Source organism: Podarcis filfolensis (genome assembly GCF_964270895.1).
Source record: "Podarcis filfolensis genome assembly, chromosome: 14".
In the NCBI taxonomy this organism is placed as follows: domain Eukaryota; kingdom Metazoa; phylum Chordata; class Lepidosauria; order Squamata; family Lacertidae; genus Podarcis; species Podarcis filfolensis.
In genome coordinates this window covers 29,750,916-29,768,106 of record NC_139616.1, presented here as the reverse complement: position 1 = coordinate 29,768,106, position 17,191 = coordinate 29,750,916, and the positions used below count along the sequence as shown (strand labels likewise).

General features: G+C 45.2%; 1 protein-coding gene across 2 annotated transcripts in view; it reads right to left on the bottom strand.

Moving 5' to 3' along the window:
• Window positions 1–17,191, bottom strand: part of PKD1 (polycystin 1, transient receptor potential channel interacting) — a 114,644-nt gene that overhangs the window by 14,915 nt on the left and 82,538 nt on the right. For both annotated transcript variants that reach the window (XM_083584728.1, XM_083584727.1), the window contains exons 23-34: window positions 10,814–11,413; window positions 9,440–9,605; window positions 8,878–9,130; window positions 8,027–8,222; window positions 5,688–5,858; window positions 4,510–4,653; window positions 3,581–3,791; window positions 3,119–3,245; window positions 2,050–2,166; window positions 1,482–1,531; window positions 920–1,122; window positions 6–111 (exon numbers count right to left, since the gene is read on the bottom strand). In XM_083584728.1, coding sequence (XP_083440854.1) covers window positions 6–111; window positions 920–1,122; window positions 1,482–1,531; window positions 2,050–2,166; window positions 3,119–3,245; window positions 3,581–3,791; window positions 4,510–4,653; window positions 5,688–5,858; window positions 8,027–8,222; window positions 8,878–9,130; window positions 9,440–9,605; window positions 10,814–11,413 — 2,344 coding nt within the window. The remainder of the gene's footprint in view (window positions 1–5; window positions 112–919; window positions 1,123–1,481; window positions 1,532–2,049; window positions 2,167–3,118; window positions 3,246–3,580; window positions 3,792–4,509; window positions 4,654–5,687; window positions 5,859–8,026; window positions 8,223–8,877; window positions 9,131–9,439; window positions 9,606–10,813; window positions 11,414–17,191) is intronic.

Sequence of the window (17,191 nt, the reverse complement as noted above, 5' to 3'; positions counted from 1 at the left end):
CTTACAGCCCTGAGATGAGGTCAGTTTCAACCCTGGGGTATGGTCCCATTTCCTGAGGGTGGGAGAGGCTGCCAGCTCCATCGGTGAGAATCTGCCGGATCAGATCTTCATCTGCGACCAAGAAACGTGTGTCAAGCTGGGTTCACATCAAGATATGTTAGCAGCATGAATTGTGCTTGTAGCAGGTACTGTGTGGGGCATATGTGTTACTCTGCAAATATATGCAGAACAGATTTGCAAAAGGCTGGTTCTCCCATGCAGCAATCCTGAGATTTCTCCTTGGCCCTATGCTGCGTGCGGTGGACATGAATGCCCTAGAAAGGGGGAAAGTGAACCCTCTGCCTCTCACACATTCTTACTCTGCCTTTCTTCAACTGCACAAGTATTTCCTTCCTTTGTTCCTTCCACTCCTCCGTATAAACAGCACTCAGGTTAACAGGGCTGGACCTACTATTGGGCGGAGTGTCACCTCCCTAAGACAACAGGTGCCAGAGGGTGGCAGCACCTCCCAACCCCCAATTCTGCTTGAATCCCCTAATCTATCCTGCTCTGCACTTCCTCAGGTAGTAGGCTACCCTCAGGAACCATGTAGATCAATATCCCGATGCCAGGGTTGAAATCAGATGCAATGGCCCCTCTAGATTCTCTGCTAGTCCTTCATCTGAGGCAGCAAATCTCACGTTCTTGACTATTAAGGGCACCTGGCAAACCTCAGAAGGGAAGCTGTTGCCCTCCAGATGTTAAGACTCCAGCTCCCAGCAGCCCGCACGGTCAGGGAAGATGAGAGTTGTAGTCCAGCAACACCTGGAGGGCCACAGGTTCCCCACCTCTGTGTTAAAGAGAAATAAATGTTTGTGGCAAAGAATCCTTTATGAATCCATTCAGATTTGGACTGTTTTCCTGTCCACCCGCCTCATACCTGAAGCTGAGAAGTATCTGGCCTGAGCTTGCGGGAAGCCAAGCGACAAACTGTCCTCCTCAGCTGCCAAGGGAGCCTCCAGGCCAAGATGGCGACTGGTCCTGCCCCTCTTCAGCTTCTGGATTGTGTTGCCCATGATGGAAGGGTCACTGAGCAGGTCGGGCCAGTTGAGGAGGGCCTCGTTGGAGTGCCACCGTATTAGGCTGAGGCAGAAACAAGAGCAGGGAGGAAGGATGAGCACGGGAACAAGGAACACCCTTAGGCAGAGCTCTTTAATAAATACAATCCTCCTCTTCAAGCTGACCTCACAGCCCAAACTGAAGCCAAATGCATACATCTCAGTGTGGTGTAGTGGTCAGAGTGATGGACCTAGCACCTGCGAGACCAGGCTTCAAATCCCTGTTCTGCCATGAAACTCACTGGGAGACCTTGGGCCTGTCACAGTCTCTCAGCCTAACCTCCCCTCACAGTTGTTGTGAGGATATAATGGGAAGAGAACCACGTACAGCACATTGAAGGAACGGCGGGATATAAATGCAACAAATAAATAAATCCCATTTACCTTTTTGAATCGTCCAGGAACAAATCTGTTTTGGTCTGCTCTGAAAAGGCCTGTAGGGAAGGAAAGAGGGTTCACTGCTCAGCCAGGCTTGGTTCTTTGGGATCAATGCAGCCCCTTAGGGAGGACCACTGTGAAGGCTATTCATTGGACACTAGGCCACAGGCAGCTGACATGAGCCCCTCACTCAGATGTTGCTGGACTCCAACTCCATCCATCAGCTCTAGTCAGCAAGGTCAATGAGTGGAAGTTCAGGACCTCAAGGACCTTAACTCTCAGCCTAACCCACCTCACGAGGTTGTTGTGAAGATAAAATGGGGGGGGGGGGAGAACCAAGTACACCACTTTAATGCTCCTTGGAGCAAATGTGGAATATTAATGTAGTAATATTAATAATAAGGATGGAAGTTGAGAGACCAGCAACATCATGAGGGCCAGGGGCTCTCCACTGCTGAATGAGGTAAAAGGACATAGATCTGAGGGAAAGAAAGGCAGGGCTTGAAGTGGGGCAGGGCCTAGGACCCCTTTAGAAACCACCCCACACTTCTGTCCTGCCACTTGCCACTCTCACCTCTGTCCGAAGCCCAGGGAAGGTGAGGAAGGCGCTCTCCATAAGAGACGAGTCCAGGTAGTTGTCGATCTCTAAGGACTGCTGGTCTGAATGGGCCAGGGACTGGCTGACAGACACCTAGGAGAGAAGAGGGCGCTTGAGGCAAGGAAGGACATTTTCCTTTCAGCCGGAAGGGCAAATTTGTCAGACTTTCCCAGGTAACCCCAACTTTTGAGGAGTCACTTTGATCTTATTTTCAATGGAAAAAGCCAGCCAGCTGCCAACAGCTCTTACTTTCTTTCCATTTCCCTATTTAAAAAATAGCTGTTAGGGATAAGGGTGCCACTTCTCTAAGTCAGAAATTCACAAGAACCACTGACTTGCTAAACATCTCTGTTATTCAGAGGGGCCTGTTCAGTCACATTTAAGCTTCCAGAAATCGATTCCTGCGTGAAACGCCAGAGGACTGTTGCCAGTCTGAGCAGAAGAACGCAGCCAGTTGGGTCAATGGCTACCGAACTTGGTGGTATAAGATGGCTTCATATGTGCCACCCATGAGCTGTTTTCCTCTTCTGGGCACCACCCAATCTTGAAGAGGAACCTCAAAAATTCTGATAAAGAACTGTGCATTGAGTAAATGATGTAAAACACAGATGTACACAAGCAAAATATTATATTGCATGGATAAATAAACATGACTATCTTCTCTAAAAACAGGGATTGCCATGTTTGCATTCCAACCCATTAAGGAAATAAGCAGTGAAATGTATTAAATGAAACATTCTGGCTAAAACTGGTAACCATAGAACACAGGAAGCTGCCTTATAGCAAGTCAGGTGACCCTTGGCTCAACTAGTTCCATGCTGCCTGCACTAACCAGCAGCTGTTCTGCAGTTGTTCAGGCAGGGAGTTTTTCCTGGCCCTCACCTGGAGATTGATCCTGGGACCTTCTGCATGCAGAGCAGATGCTCTAACATTGAGCTATAGCCATTTCCCAAAATCTAAAATCATATTTATTGCAGTGGCCTGCGGCCAATTGAAGGCCTTGCCCAGAAGCAGTCTACTGCCCCTTTCCCCAACTCACTGTTACCTTGCTCCGTGCCATACGGAAGAGGAAGAGGAGGGCCAGGTACAGGGGATAGACAACCAAACTGGACACCAGACCAACCACAGCTGTCTCACCGTTGACCGGGATCAAGGTGGAGATGGCCACGTTGCTAGGAAAAGACAGGAGAGAGTAAGCAGGGAGGACGCTAGCACCATTTCTAGTGCAAGACAAAGCTGAGATGGACATCCGCCCCCATATTTATGAGTGTAAGGTGTTTTAAATTGTTTTTAATATTGTTTCTAATGCTGTAGCCAGCCCTGGTACCTTAGGGTGATGGGCAGGAAATAAGCAAATAAAAAAGGCAGCTACCTTTTGTGGCATGTTCTTAAGGCCACAGGACACGAGGGAAACACTGGCCATGCTATCCCACAGCCCCCCCACTGATCTATCTTTGGAAGGAAGTGCCCCTCCTGGGCTAGATAGGATCAGAAATCCCCAACGCACCTGAAGTTGACATCTCCCACAATGCCGTACCACACGGCATTGGCACACAGGAAGAGGAAAACAAGGAGGCAGCAGCAGGATGCCCTCTGGACGCGGGTGAAGCGGCTGCGAGGGGGGCGATCCCACAGGGACAGCCAGACATGCTTCTCAAAGAAACCCCGCTGCAGCTCCTCAATGAAGATCCGCAGGAAGCTCCTGAGGTCAGCCTCGCCTGCGGAGCCAGAAGCGGGGGAAGGGTCAGTCAAAATGCCCATCTTAACATTATTGTCCCTGCAGAGAAGGAATCTCACCTCAACCCGCACCCCCAAGTGACTGTCCTCATTTCAGTCTTCAAAGTTTGACTGGGGTTCAAGCGGAACCCCATTTCAGCTTGCCACATTTATTTATTTATTTTAAAAAACTTTTAAACAAAGTAATAATAATACAAATAAAAATGTGCAAACCCCCCACCCCCCGAGACCATTATTTACCATAATTATCCAACTTTCCAAAAATTTAACACTTCTTGAGATGGCTTGACCCCCTTTTTGTTTTAACAATACAAATTCCGCAAATATTTTCCACATTTCCTCAAAGTCCATATTCCCCTTCTTACTTTGATAGCACACGTAAATTTATCATTAATCACTATCTCCCTCACTTCTTTATACCATTCTTCTATTTGAAATCCACCTTGCTTTTTCCATTTCCTAGCTATGATCACTCTCGCCGCTGTCAGCAAGTTTGTGATTATGGCCACATTTATTTAACAAAAGGTATAAATTGCTAAATCATCAACAACGAAAACCCTAATGGGAGCTATAATTGAAAATGGCCATGCCAGCTGGGGCAGATGGGAGTTGCAGTCCAAAAAATCTGGAGGGCAACAGCTTTGGGAAGGCTGTTGTAGGCAGATTTTGCGTCTTCAGTGTGCTCCCTTTCCCACTCACTGGCAGCAAAGACTTCCTTCTCCACCAGGCCGTCATTCTCCTCGCTTTCGACAGACAGCCAGTCGTTCACCAGGAAGTGGTAGCTCTTGCAGGTCTGCAAGTCTCTGACAATGACGTGCTGCAGGTACCATGATGGATTTAGCCCTAAGCAGCATGGAAAAAAGGAAACACAGCTTTAAGACATCTTCTTTTTATCTAATTTGTTTCCAAGATGCATCCACTAACATTCTCCATGAATTTAAACTGTTTTGGGGGGGCAGGCGGGGGGGGGGAATCCTGAGTACAGGGGTGGCACAAGACATTTTGCTGCCTGAGGTGAAATACAAGATGGCAACCCCTTGTTGGACATACAAAAGTCAAATGAAAAGGTAGCTAAATTTGACTTCAACACTGGCAATGGGATTCATAGGAAATGCGGAACAGGCTGTTTGGCCCACATACATCTGTCCTCCAACAGAGAAGGATGATAATTGGGAGATTCACAAAGAATAGTCACTTCTCCTTAAGGCTGCTCACTTCTCCTTCTTAAGCCATATGCTGCCTGAGGCAGTTGCCTCATTCTGACTGATGATCAAACCAGCCCTGCCTGAAAAGGGTCTGTGTAGTTTTTTAAGTGACCGTTTTACATTCATTATGTTTCTCATTCAGCTTTAACAATTCAGGCTCTGCTAAACTGTAATTATGATATTCTCTGCGAAATGCTAGCAATGAGTTTTGTCCTTTGTCTTGGCAGATGGGAGACATGCAGCTTCAAAGGGCGGGGGGAGGGGGGGAGGCTCCAGCAGGAAACTGCCAAGTTGCAATTCATCAAGAATTGCAGCTCTATTCATTTGGGTTGCAGAGGCTGGATGGATCCCAATTTGTTTTCTAGGCGCACACTTTGCACACACAACTGAGCTGGTATGGGGTGGGATTGAGTGTTATCTCTACCCACCGACGCAACCTAATAACCGCTAATAACCCTGGGAGAGCCAGTGTGGTGTAGTGGTTAGAGGGCCGAGCTCACTGGGTGTGACCTTGGGCCAGTCACTGTAGTCTCTCAGCTTAGCCTACCTCACAGGGCTGTTGTGTGGATTACATGAGGAGGGGGAGAGCCAGGCAACAACAAACACAAACGAACAGGCTTTGGGTCCCAAGGCCTGGTGCGCCTCAGCTGCAGTCTGCTCTCACATACGCACCTTTATTGTCGTGCCAGATGCGAATCTTCCACACGCTCCCAAGGCTCCGTTCTGTGGCGATCTGGAAGATATTGAGGCTGTTGCGGTGGAAGGCGTTTTCCCCATCCAGGTGCCGGTGCCCAGATTTGCTCTCCATCCCATACAGAGTGATTCCCACATGAGCCGTTGTCCCTGGAAGGAAGGAGGGGGTGCAAATTCTTAAAGAGGGAAAGTAGCCTGGTTTTTGTCTCATGTGGGGCAGGGGAGAGGAAGGTGAAACGGGACCCTTCAAGCATCCTTCAACCCCCAGCCTCCAGTCTGGGGCAAATGATCCCCCACCCCCTTTGCACCTCAGCTTTGCATCTGGAGAAAGGGGACCCCAGGGAGGAAAGGCGTCCAGTTCATTTTAATTCGCAGTTCCTGATCCAATAACTGAAGTGAAGATTTGCACTACTCTGAATTTCGTGGTGCGGTTTTATGTCAGGGTTATTTTTTTTAAAAAAAATACGTCAGGAAAATTTAACTGTGACCCACCTTACATTGCGAATTACATTAAAAATGCATTGTTTGGGGGGAAAGGGCAAACAAAAGAAACCCCAATTCTCTAACACACATCCACACAGTTATTTAACATACAGCCTGAGGAAGTGTCCCGGTGATCTCAAAAGGTCACTCGTGACTTTGTGGCACTTTGGTTGGTTTTAAATTATTCACTATTATTCATTAAATTTGCTAGCAACTTGTTACACACAAAGGCCTCAAAAGGCAACATTAGCAAGAACTTTATGGTGGCAAGATTCATTCGACGATGGAGCAGGCTCCTTTGAAAGCTGGTGGACTCTCCTTCATTGGAGGTTTTTCAGCAGAGGTTGGGGCGGCTACCTGTCAGGGATTCTTGAGCTGCGATTCCTGCACTGCAAGGGGCTGGACTAGATGACCCTTGGGGGTCCCTTCCAACTTTACACAATTCTATTATGCCTTGCAACGTATTTAAAACGTTAGCGTAAATAAGCATAAGTAATAATTTAAAGACATTCATACAAAAACACATGCAGGTAATAAAAAAACCACACCCCTAAAGGGAGATTACTGTCCAGCAGGGTTCAGATTATTCTCCATCCCCTCCCTTCACAGAAAGGGGAAGAGCACCAGGCTTCACAAAGGCCTCCCCCCATCCCCAACCAGCAAGTTTGGGAAGGGTTATTCTGCATTCTGGTCAGAACAGGAACATGCTTCTCTGGTGTGCTATTCCACCACACCCAGGGATCACATTACAGCATCCTTGAGAGCAGCAGCTGAGGGGTTGGACGGATCCGTCCTCCATTTCCTCTCCAAACAGGAGTGGCTCTAATACTCATTCTCTTGCCAGGATTTTACTGGGAGGGGATGTTTGTCCTGGATATTCTCTCCACAGAGCGGCTAAAAAGGCTTAATCCAGGCTCCTCTTTGCTCTGTCAACGGCTGCCAAGGGCGCAACAGTTCCACCTAGCCCACCCCAGTGACCCTCTTGATCTGTGGTGTGCGGTTTAAGCAGGGTGGTCTTCACCAACCTGGTGCCTTTTCCAAAAACTTTTTTTTTAAGAGCAGAAGAACTAAGCTCTAGTCAGAACAGAGCAACTGAAATTAAGCCCATGGATTCCAATGGGTCTCCGCTGAGTCGAATTCAGCTGGTTGCAGTCCTAAAAAGCTAAAACTAAACCTAAGCATGCTTACTTCCTCCTCCCTCCCGAACCATTCCCCTTTTATGCCATGTCTGCTTGGATTGTAAACTTGCAGGTAGGGATGGTCTTTCCCCCCCGTTATTGGTTTACAAGCCACTCCTGAAGCCTTTTTTGGTTTGAAGTGCAGGAGAAAAAGGCCATTATTTTGTAAAGGTCTATTTTTATTTTAAAAACTCATACCCAATACAAAGTATCTTTTTATAATACACCAGAATAAAAGAAATGGTTTCAAAATCTAATCTAAAAGGGAACAGGAGAAAAGAGGAGGAAAAAGGAAAAAAGAAAGAAAAGAAGATGGGGAAAGAATAAAAAGTCTTCTGGTTCTCTGTCTGTCATGAACATCCAACTATTTTGTTTTCTGTAAGTCAATATTGTTTTCAATCTTCAAATCCAGCTATTACAAGTTCATTTCCCTTTTCATGCAAAAAGTCCATAATAAGTTTCCAATCCTTAATAAATGTCAATACTGATTCTTCTCTAAACACATTAGCTTTGCCACCTCAGCTAAGTCCATTAATTTTATGAACCATTCCTCCATAGTAGGTAGGGCTGTATCTTTAAATAATTAAGCGCTAACATGGCTGTGGGAGAAGACACAAACATTTCTTTGAGAGTGCCCAGAGCATCACAGCTACTCACCTGACCCCTTGCCCCAGCCCGTTTTCACCAGGACCTCATACTTGTACAGCCCATTCTTCCCACAAAAAGGGATCACCCCAGCGCGGTTGATGTCGATCAAGTCCAGTTTGTGCACAATCACAGCCGCCACCGAGTATGTCACAAAACAGATGGCGCAAGTCAGCAGCACAATGTAGTTCAAACCTGGGCCTGGAGGCTGAGCAAAATATAAAGCATATATATATGTGTGTGTGCCTATGTGCTTTCCTTCCCTGCAGAAATTTATAGGTTACTTTGAGGAACAAGGCAGCTCACCCATACAATGATAGATTAAAAATACAATCACTATATAAAGTTATTTATTCCATGTAATGTATATACTGCTTGATTGTAAGGAAAAAAGGGTGTGGGGAATCAAAACAACAGAAGTACCAATATAAGGATCAATATAAAAAGGTAAAGGGACCCTTGACCATTAGGTCCAGTCGTGGGCGACTCTGGGGTTGCGGCACTCATCTTGCTTTATTGGCCGAGGGAGCCGGCGTACAGCTTCCGGGTCATGTGGCCAGCATGACTAAGCCGCTTCTGGAGAACCAGAGCAGCGCACGGAAACGCTGTTTATCTTCCCGCCGGAGTGGTACCTATTTATCTACTTGTACTTTGACATGCTTTCGAACTGCTAGGTTGGCAGGAGCAGGGACCGAGCAACGGGAGCTCACCCCGTCATGGGGATTCGAACCGCCGACCTTCTGATCAGCAAGTCCTAGGCTCTGTGGTTTAACCCACAGCATCACCCGCATCCCTAAGGATCAATATAGAAAAAGTTAAAAGCAGCTGTTTGAAAAAGTTAATAACCCTTAGACTTGACTCACAGGCCGAATGAACTGCACAGAATGAAGGGGGACAAAAAGGCTTGCGCCAAAAGCTGTCAGATGCTGGGTTAAGCACACAGCCTTGTCAGGGGTGGCCCCCTCCAAGGGAGCCATGCCTTCAGTCTTCCAGTGCCCCTCCTGCTCGTTGAAATATTGGCACAAGGAACTGTACAGGCCCAGGGTCACTTCCACAGCAGTCCAGGCAAAGTGGTTGGTGATGTTCAAGTAATATTCCCTCGCAGGGTTGCTGGTGCTAAGGGAGAGAAAGAAAGAAACAGTAAGGAAGGACTGGTTGTAGAGGCACACTTGACCTGGGGTTGTGAGGAGACTTTGGTTCATGGTTCAACCACACATCCTCAATCCAGGCAGATGAATCAGAATAGTTGTATCTCTGCATTCAAGGCATGGATTTAAGGGAGGAGAGACATCCATCCACCTCCTGCTATATCCACTAGCGTCAGCCACTAGGCTAGCTTCTTCCAGACCCCACCCACAGCAAGCTCTTTCCCTGCCTGGGAGCTCATTGCGGGCTCTCTTGCATAGCTGCAGAGGTGTCACTTACTCAGGGGAGACAAAGAAGGTGTAGCGCCGGTGGTCGCCCTGAGGCATCCTGGTCATATCCTCCAGGTAGATCTTCTTGGAGGCTGTGCAGTTGTGCTGGTGGGTCTCAAGTGAGTGGAAGAGACAGACAGCAATGAACGGCTCCTGCTCACTGGACACATAACGGTCTTGTTGTTGGGAGGAAGAGAGGAAAGACAGGGTCAGAAAACAACTAGATAGGGGAGCCACGAGCAACAGAGATTGTGCAATAGAACTCTTATTCATATAGGATTGAGATGATAGATAGATAGATAGATAGATAGATGATAGATAGATAGATAGATAGATAGATAGATAGATAGATAGATAGATGATATATAAAGGTAAAGGGACCCCTGACCATTAGGTCCAGTCATGACTGACTCTGGGGTTGCGTTGCTCATCTTGCTTTATTGGCCGAGGGAGCTGGCGTACAGCTTCCGGGTCATGTGGCCAGCATGACTAAGCCGCTTCTGGCGGACCAGAGCAGCACACGGAAATGCCGTTTACCTTCCCGCCGGAGCAGTACCTATTTGTCTACTTGCACTTTGATGTGCTTTCCAACTGCTAGGTTGGCAGGAGCAGGGACCGAGCAACGGGAGCTCACCCCGTCGTGGGGATTCGAACCGCTGAGCTTCTGATTGGCAAGTCCTAGGCTCTGTGGTTTAGACCACAGCGCCACCCGTGTCGTTGAGCAGTTAATGTGCGTAACAAGCAGCCATTATGCACATTCATAAGGCCTCCTGAGGAATGTGCACATTATCTGTCCATGGAGAGGGAACTGTGCACATTTCCTGGTCAGTATACACAATCTCCTTCGGGAACATGCATAGGCTGACTGAATTCTGTAAATTCTCCAGCCACTATGCATAACCTCCCCACAGGCTATAAGGAATGTGCATATCTAGACAGCACTCTGGGCAATATGAACTTTCTCTGGTCAGTATCCATGGTCTCCCAGAAGCAGAAGGGCTGAGGAATATGTAAAATAGCTGTCTGCTATGCTGCACATTAACCACTCAACTTACATAACCATATCCATATATATCTACAGTATATACACACACACTTCCAGACAGGTATTAAGGGATGGGTTCTCCCCAGGCATGCAAGTTTTTAGCACGATCTACTTTAATTGCTTGCTTGCTTATTTATTTATTTATTTATTTATTTCCGCTTGCCCTGAGAGCCCAGGGCAAGGTAAATCAAACATGGAACAAAGTCCAATAAACAGTTCTAAAATGCACTGGCCTAACCTCACTGGAGGAAGGACAGGAGAAATGCATACACAACAGACATTGTTAAAACTCTGGGTCCACGTAGCAACTTTGTAGAAGCCACAAAAACCCACCCTTACCATTTACAACACTGAAGGTGACCTGGAAATACAACCCTGCTTCTGCATTGTCATCCTCCACCATGACCACTGCAGTCCCCGAACTCCTTTCCTCAATCATGACCGTAATCATGGTGATGTTCTTCTCTCCGGGGTCCAAGACCGTAACAGCAATAGCCTTCTCGGGATCCAGGCTCCCCACTGGTATCTCTGTCCCGTTGTTGTCCTGGAACTCCATGGACGCCACCTCAGAGGAGACGGTGTAGTTGGTGACGAAGCCAAAGGGGAAAGGGTTGTAGTCCACCCGGATCATGACTTGGACAATGTCTGTCAGGTCGGAGAACGTAGCGTTGAAAGCTAAGGGGATGGAGAACTGGCAGCTGGGGTGCTCCTTGTAGCAGAGGAGGCCCAGTGGGCCGGCCCGCTTGCCCTTGGCCGTGATGTTGCTTCCCGCCAGTTCCAGGGGCTCCTCGTTGAGGACTCGGGACTTCATCAGGATGCGCATCAGGTCGGTGGAGAGGGCGTACGCCTGGGAGGCCACCTGCACGGGGCTCTGGTCATTGCACGTTTCCCGAGGCTCAGTCTCCTGGGAGACGGTGTTGACAAGGTGGATCAAGTCCCCTGCAAAGGAGCCAGGAAAGGTTAGTGTAGTCCTTACTGAGGATGGAAGTTCAATTAATTAAATCAGGGGTGGGGAACCTCAGACCTGGGCCGCCAAATGTGGCCCTCCAAGCCTCTCTGCCTGTTCCCTGGAACTTTCTCCAGGCTACACCTGTCACTGGCCCCGCTCCACACTTTCTGCAGGTGCTTCTGACTAGCTGGAATGTGCTGCTGAACACTGACAATGCCTCTTGCTTGCCTGGATTGAAGATGGAAAGGTAGCACTCTCTCTCTCTGTGTGTGTTTTGCCTGTGCAGAAAACTTTGACGGGGGTGAGGGAAGACTCACACCCCTTATATGAAATGGTACCCGACTTCCGGTTAGCGCCAGCGCTTAATGGCGGATTTCTCCCGGAGCTCCGGGAGAGATCTGCTTCGTAGGTTCGGGTCCTGCCAGCTACGGCGGAGCGGGGACCCTCAAAAATCACAGGCGCGTAGCCTGTGAACTGGAGACTCGGCGGGCACCTTTGTGCCCCCCCGACGCTGTGAAATAGCCTTTTTAAAGGCTGCGGATCAGCGGAGGGGTTACGGAGCGGTGCTGAGAGTCGCTTTCACCCAGCCTGCGAAGCGAAGCCGCGTCGCCATTAGCGGAGAGCGCTGATTTCTTCCGGTGAATTTGGACTAAAAAGAACAACTATCCGTGAGTAGGATTGACTTCTAAAACCAAATTGGACACTAAATTTTAAGAAATTGGGTACCGAGACGGACAAGCACCAAAAAGGAAGTCTGCTTTCCGTTCTGCAGCAAGATCAAAGCGAAAGGCATTTAAGCTGTAACCGCTGGAAAGGAGAGTTGCAGGAACTAAGAAATTCAACACCAAGCAAAGAACTCCCTCCCCGAAGGCAGGAGGGGGGGGGAAGAAGACTTGAAAGTATTTTCCTGCCAATTTAAAAGAAATTGAGTTATTTATCGCTGCTCTTCTACCTGGGGATCGGACTGCCGGAGAAAAAGCACCGGCTAAGGACTGTTGCTACAAGAAGGTAAAAAAGTATCTTTGACTGACTTTGGCTACTCTCAACTTGAAATATGTATTTTGTTGCAAAGTAAAGATACTTGCAGGACATTATTGATTTGAAACCTCCAGAAAGAGAAAAGAATAATTGAAAGGGACTAGAAGGACCTTTGTTTAATTTTCTGGAGAGTGTGGGACTAATTAGAAAGTAAAAAACTGACTTTACGCCCTCTAGAGGATTTATAAATTGTTTCAGCAACAAGTGGAGTTTAAAATCTGAGAACTTTGTCTGACAGCATAAGAGTGTGGGAATGACCTTGACTAAAAGACTTTGTTATGGCAGATGGTAAAGAGAAAGAGGATTCACAAGAAGCAACCTTGAGATCTGGCAGACAATACAAAGTGGATCTTTCCAAGCAAAGAAGGGCTTCTGTAACAGGGGCCTCTGGAATTACAGCTGTCTCAAAGGCAAAAGTGAAGACAATGTCTTCAGAAGAATCATTTGCTAAGGTTTTGGAGAAGATAAACGATTCATTGGAGGAACTAAAAAAGCAAGGTGTAGAAACTAAAGTACAAATTGCTGAAACAAATAAGAAAATTGAAGAAATCTCTGGGAAAATTGATTTAAATACAAAAAGCATAACCGACCTTGGGAACAAAGTGAACTCAAATGCAGAAGCAATTGGGAAATTACTGGAAGATTCATCTACAACACGAAAGATAGCTGAGGAAGCCAAAGAAATTGCAACTGCTGCTGAGGAAAAGTTTCCACCAGTGTACAAGAAACTAGATGAGTATGAGCTGGCACTCTCTATGCAGGATATGCAACGTAAGGAGAGGAACCTAAGGATCAGACTTGTGCCGGAAAAGGAAGGAGATAGCCTGGTGGACTATTTGACAAAAGAATTTTCTGACTTTTGGAAGCAGGAGCTGGACAAAGAAGAATTTAAGATAGAAAGCGCATTTAGATTGGGAGCAAAGCAGAGGAAGAACAGACCCAGAGACTGCTTAATAACTCTAAGATCAAAGGAGGAGCGAGACAAAATATTGAACCTGCATTTCCAAACAACCCTTCGAATCGAAGATTTTCATATTGAGATTTTTAAAGACATTCCCAAAAGTATTTTGGATGCAAGAGGATTCTACAAAGACTTGGCGACACTGCTGAAGAGGAACTACATACCATTCAGGTGGGAATTTCCCCAAGGCTTGTCTTTTAAATACAAGGGGAAGAAAAGAAGAATAAAGACAGTGAGTGATAAAGACAAGTTCTTGGGAGAACACGAAGAAGACCTACAGAAAGAGACATTTCCAGGACAAGGGCATCCGTCATTGGATACGGACACGGTACCACCGACAGACGAGGAACAAAAACAGGGAGCTGTAGGAGGAAGGGGTAAATAATCCCATCATGGCTTTGCAACTTCTAACCTGGAATTGTAACGGTTTGAACATTCCTAGAAAGAGAAAAAATATATTCCACGCTTTAAAGAAAGACCAATTGGACTTGATTTGTTTACAAGAGACTCATGTGACAAGAGCACATAGAAAATTATTAATAAATAAAAGATTGGGACAAGAATTTATATCTTCAGACAGAGTAAAAAAGAGAGGAGTGGTGATCTATGCAAAAGAAAAGTTGCAACCGAAACAAATCTTTAAATATGACCAAGGAAGATATCTGGCAATTGAAATTCAATCCCAAGGAGAAAAGTACCTGATAGTGGGAATCTATGCACCAAATGAAGGGAAAGCTGAATTTTTTAAGAAGTTGCATGAAATTCTGATGGACCATATGGATTACAACTTAATTTTGATGGGAGATATGAATGGAGTAGTTTCAACAAATATGGACAAAGCACAAAGACAGGTAATAACAAAAGATGGAAGACTACCAAAGACTTTTTTCGAAATGACTGACAATATGGACTTGATTGACATTTGGAGAACAAAACACCCATTAGAAAGAGAGGGAACCTTCTTTTCTGAAGCCAAAATGACATGGACAAGGATTGACCAAATCTGGGTGACTAGCAGTATGGCGCCGAATATAAAGAAAGTGGAAATCTGCCCAAAAACCTTCTCCGACCATAATGCAGTAAAGATGGTGATGAAGCAAACAACAACTGGCTCTTTCAGATGGAGAATGAATGACAACTTATTCAGAGATGAGGAGATTTGCAAGAAGGCCCAAAAAACTTTGAAAGACTATTTTGAAATTAACTTGAGGACTAAAGTAGAAAAAAGAATAGTATGGGACGCAAGTAAAGCCGTGATGAGAGGGTTTTTGATACAACAAAATACATTAAAGAAGAGAAAGCAAAATGAGAGGAAGGAAAAAATCTTGGAAAAGATAAAAGAAGGGGAAAAGAAATTAAGATTGAAGCCGAAATCGCAAGAGATTTTAAGAGAGATTAAATTCCATCAAACACAATATATGGAGCTGATGAATCAAGAATTAGAGTGGAAAATCAAGCAAATGAGACAAAAGACCTTTGAATCTGCTGATAAATGTGGCAAGCTATTGGCCTGGCAAATAAAGAAGAGACAAAAACTCAACACGGTAACAAATATAGAAGTGGAAGGAAAGAACATAAGTAACCCAGCGGAAATTAGGAATTGCTTTCAGAACTACTTTAGACAACTTTACACACAAGGGCCGCAGAAAGAAATGGACATACAACAATTCCTCGAGAAAAATGGGCTGAAAAAGGTTTCACAGGAAAGTAAGTTAATTTTGAACCAGGAGATATCAGCACAAGAAATAGAAGATGCCATTCAAGGCATGGCGTTGGGCAAATCCCCCGGGCCGGACGGACTGACTTCCAAATACTACAAAGTTTTGAAGGAAGGATTGATACAACCTTTGAAGGAAGTCTGTAATGAGATTATGGAGGGGAAAAGGGCACCCGATACGTGGAGAGAGGCTTACATTACACTTATACCAAAGACAGAGACTGAAAAGACCCAACTTAAAAACTACCGACCCATCTCGTTACTAAATGTGGATTACAAAATTTTTGCTGATATTTTAGCAAAAAGATTGAAAAGAGTTTTGATGGAGGAGATTCATGGGGACCAAGCGGGCTTTCTCCCGAAAAGGCATTTGTCGGACAATGTAAGGAATATAATTGACATTTTGGAAAAGTTGGAAGTGAATATAAACACTAAGGCTGTTTTGATATTTGTGGATGCCGAGAAAGCCTTTGACAACATTTCTTGGAATTTTATGCTAAAGAACCTCCGGGGGATGGGGGTAGGCCAAGGGTTTGAGAATGGTATAGGTGCAATATATTCTGAACAGAAAGCAAAATTAATTGTAAATAACGTGGTTACAGAAGAGTTCAAGATTGAAAAAGGGACACGTCAGGGGTGCCCTATCTCCCCACTACTTTTTATATCGGTCCTGGAGGTTTTGCTTAATATGATTAGGAGGGACCAGTTGGTTAAAGGGATTCAGGTCGGAGCTAAACAATACAAACTGAGAGCATTTGCAGATGACTTAGTACTAACACTGCAAGAGCCAGAAGCTAGTACGAAAAGAGTTTTGGAAATAATTCAAGAGTTTGGTCAATTGGCAGGATTTAAATTGAATAAGTTAAAGACAAAGGTATTAGAGAAAAATTTAACACAGACTGAAAAAGAAAGGTTTCAGAATGAGACAGGGTTGGCCGTGGTTAAAAAAGTGAAATATTTGGGTATAAACATGACAGCTAAGAATGTGAACCTATTTAAAGATAATTATGAAAAAACTTGGACAGAAGTGAAAAAAGATTTGGAGATTTGGTCAAACTTAAAGCTTTCCTTGTTAGGTCGAATCGCAGTTATAAAAATGAATGTATTGCCAAGAATGTTGTTTTTGTTCCAAGCATTGCAAATAATGGAAAAAATGGACTGTTTCAAGAAGTGGCAAAAAGATATATCTAAATTTGTCTGGCAGGGCAAGAGGCCCAGAATTAAATTTAAGATATTAACGGACTCAAAGGAAAGAGGGGGGTTTGCCCTGCCAGACTTTAAACTCTACTATGAAGCGGCAGCTTTCTGCTGGCTGAAAGAATGGCTACTTCTTGAAAACACAGACATTTTGGATTTGGAAGGTTTTAATAACATTTTTGGGTGGCATGCATATTTGTGGTATGACAAGGTTAAAGCACACAAAAGTTTTAAAAACCATATTGTCAGAAAAGCATTATTAAATGTTTGGATTAGATATAAAGATCTGCTGGAAAATAAAACTCCAAGGTGGCTGTCGCCAATGGAAGCTAAGGCAGTTAAAAAGTTAAACATGGAGTCGAAGTGGCCAAGATACTGGGAAATTTTGGAAAAGGAAGGGGACAAATTGAGATTGCAGAGTTTTGAGAAATTAAAAGGGAAGGTGAGAGATTGGCTGCACTATCATCAAATAAATGAAGCGTTTAAATTGGACAGTAAAATTGGCTTCCAGGTGGAAAAATCAAAATTGGAGACAGAATTGTTAGAACCCAGTACTAAGAATTTGTCAAAAATGTACAACTTGCTGCTGAAATGGAATACACAAGACGAAACGGTTAAATCAGCTATGATTAAATGGGCTCAGGACATTGGTCATAATATTTTGTTTGCTGATTGGGAAAAGTTGTGGACCACCGGGATGAAATTTACGGCATGTAATGCTCTAAGAGAAAACATTATGAAAATGATATATAGGTGGTACATAACCCCAGTCAAGCTTGCAAAGATTTACCATTTGCCTGATAATAAATGTTGGAAATGTAAAGAAAAGGAGGGTACATTTTTTCACCTTTGGTG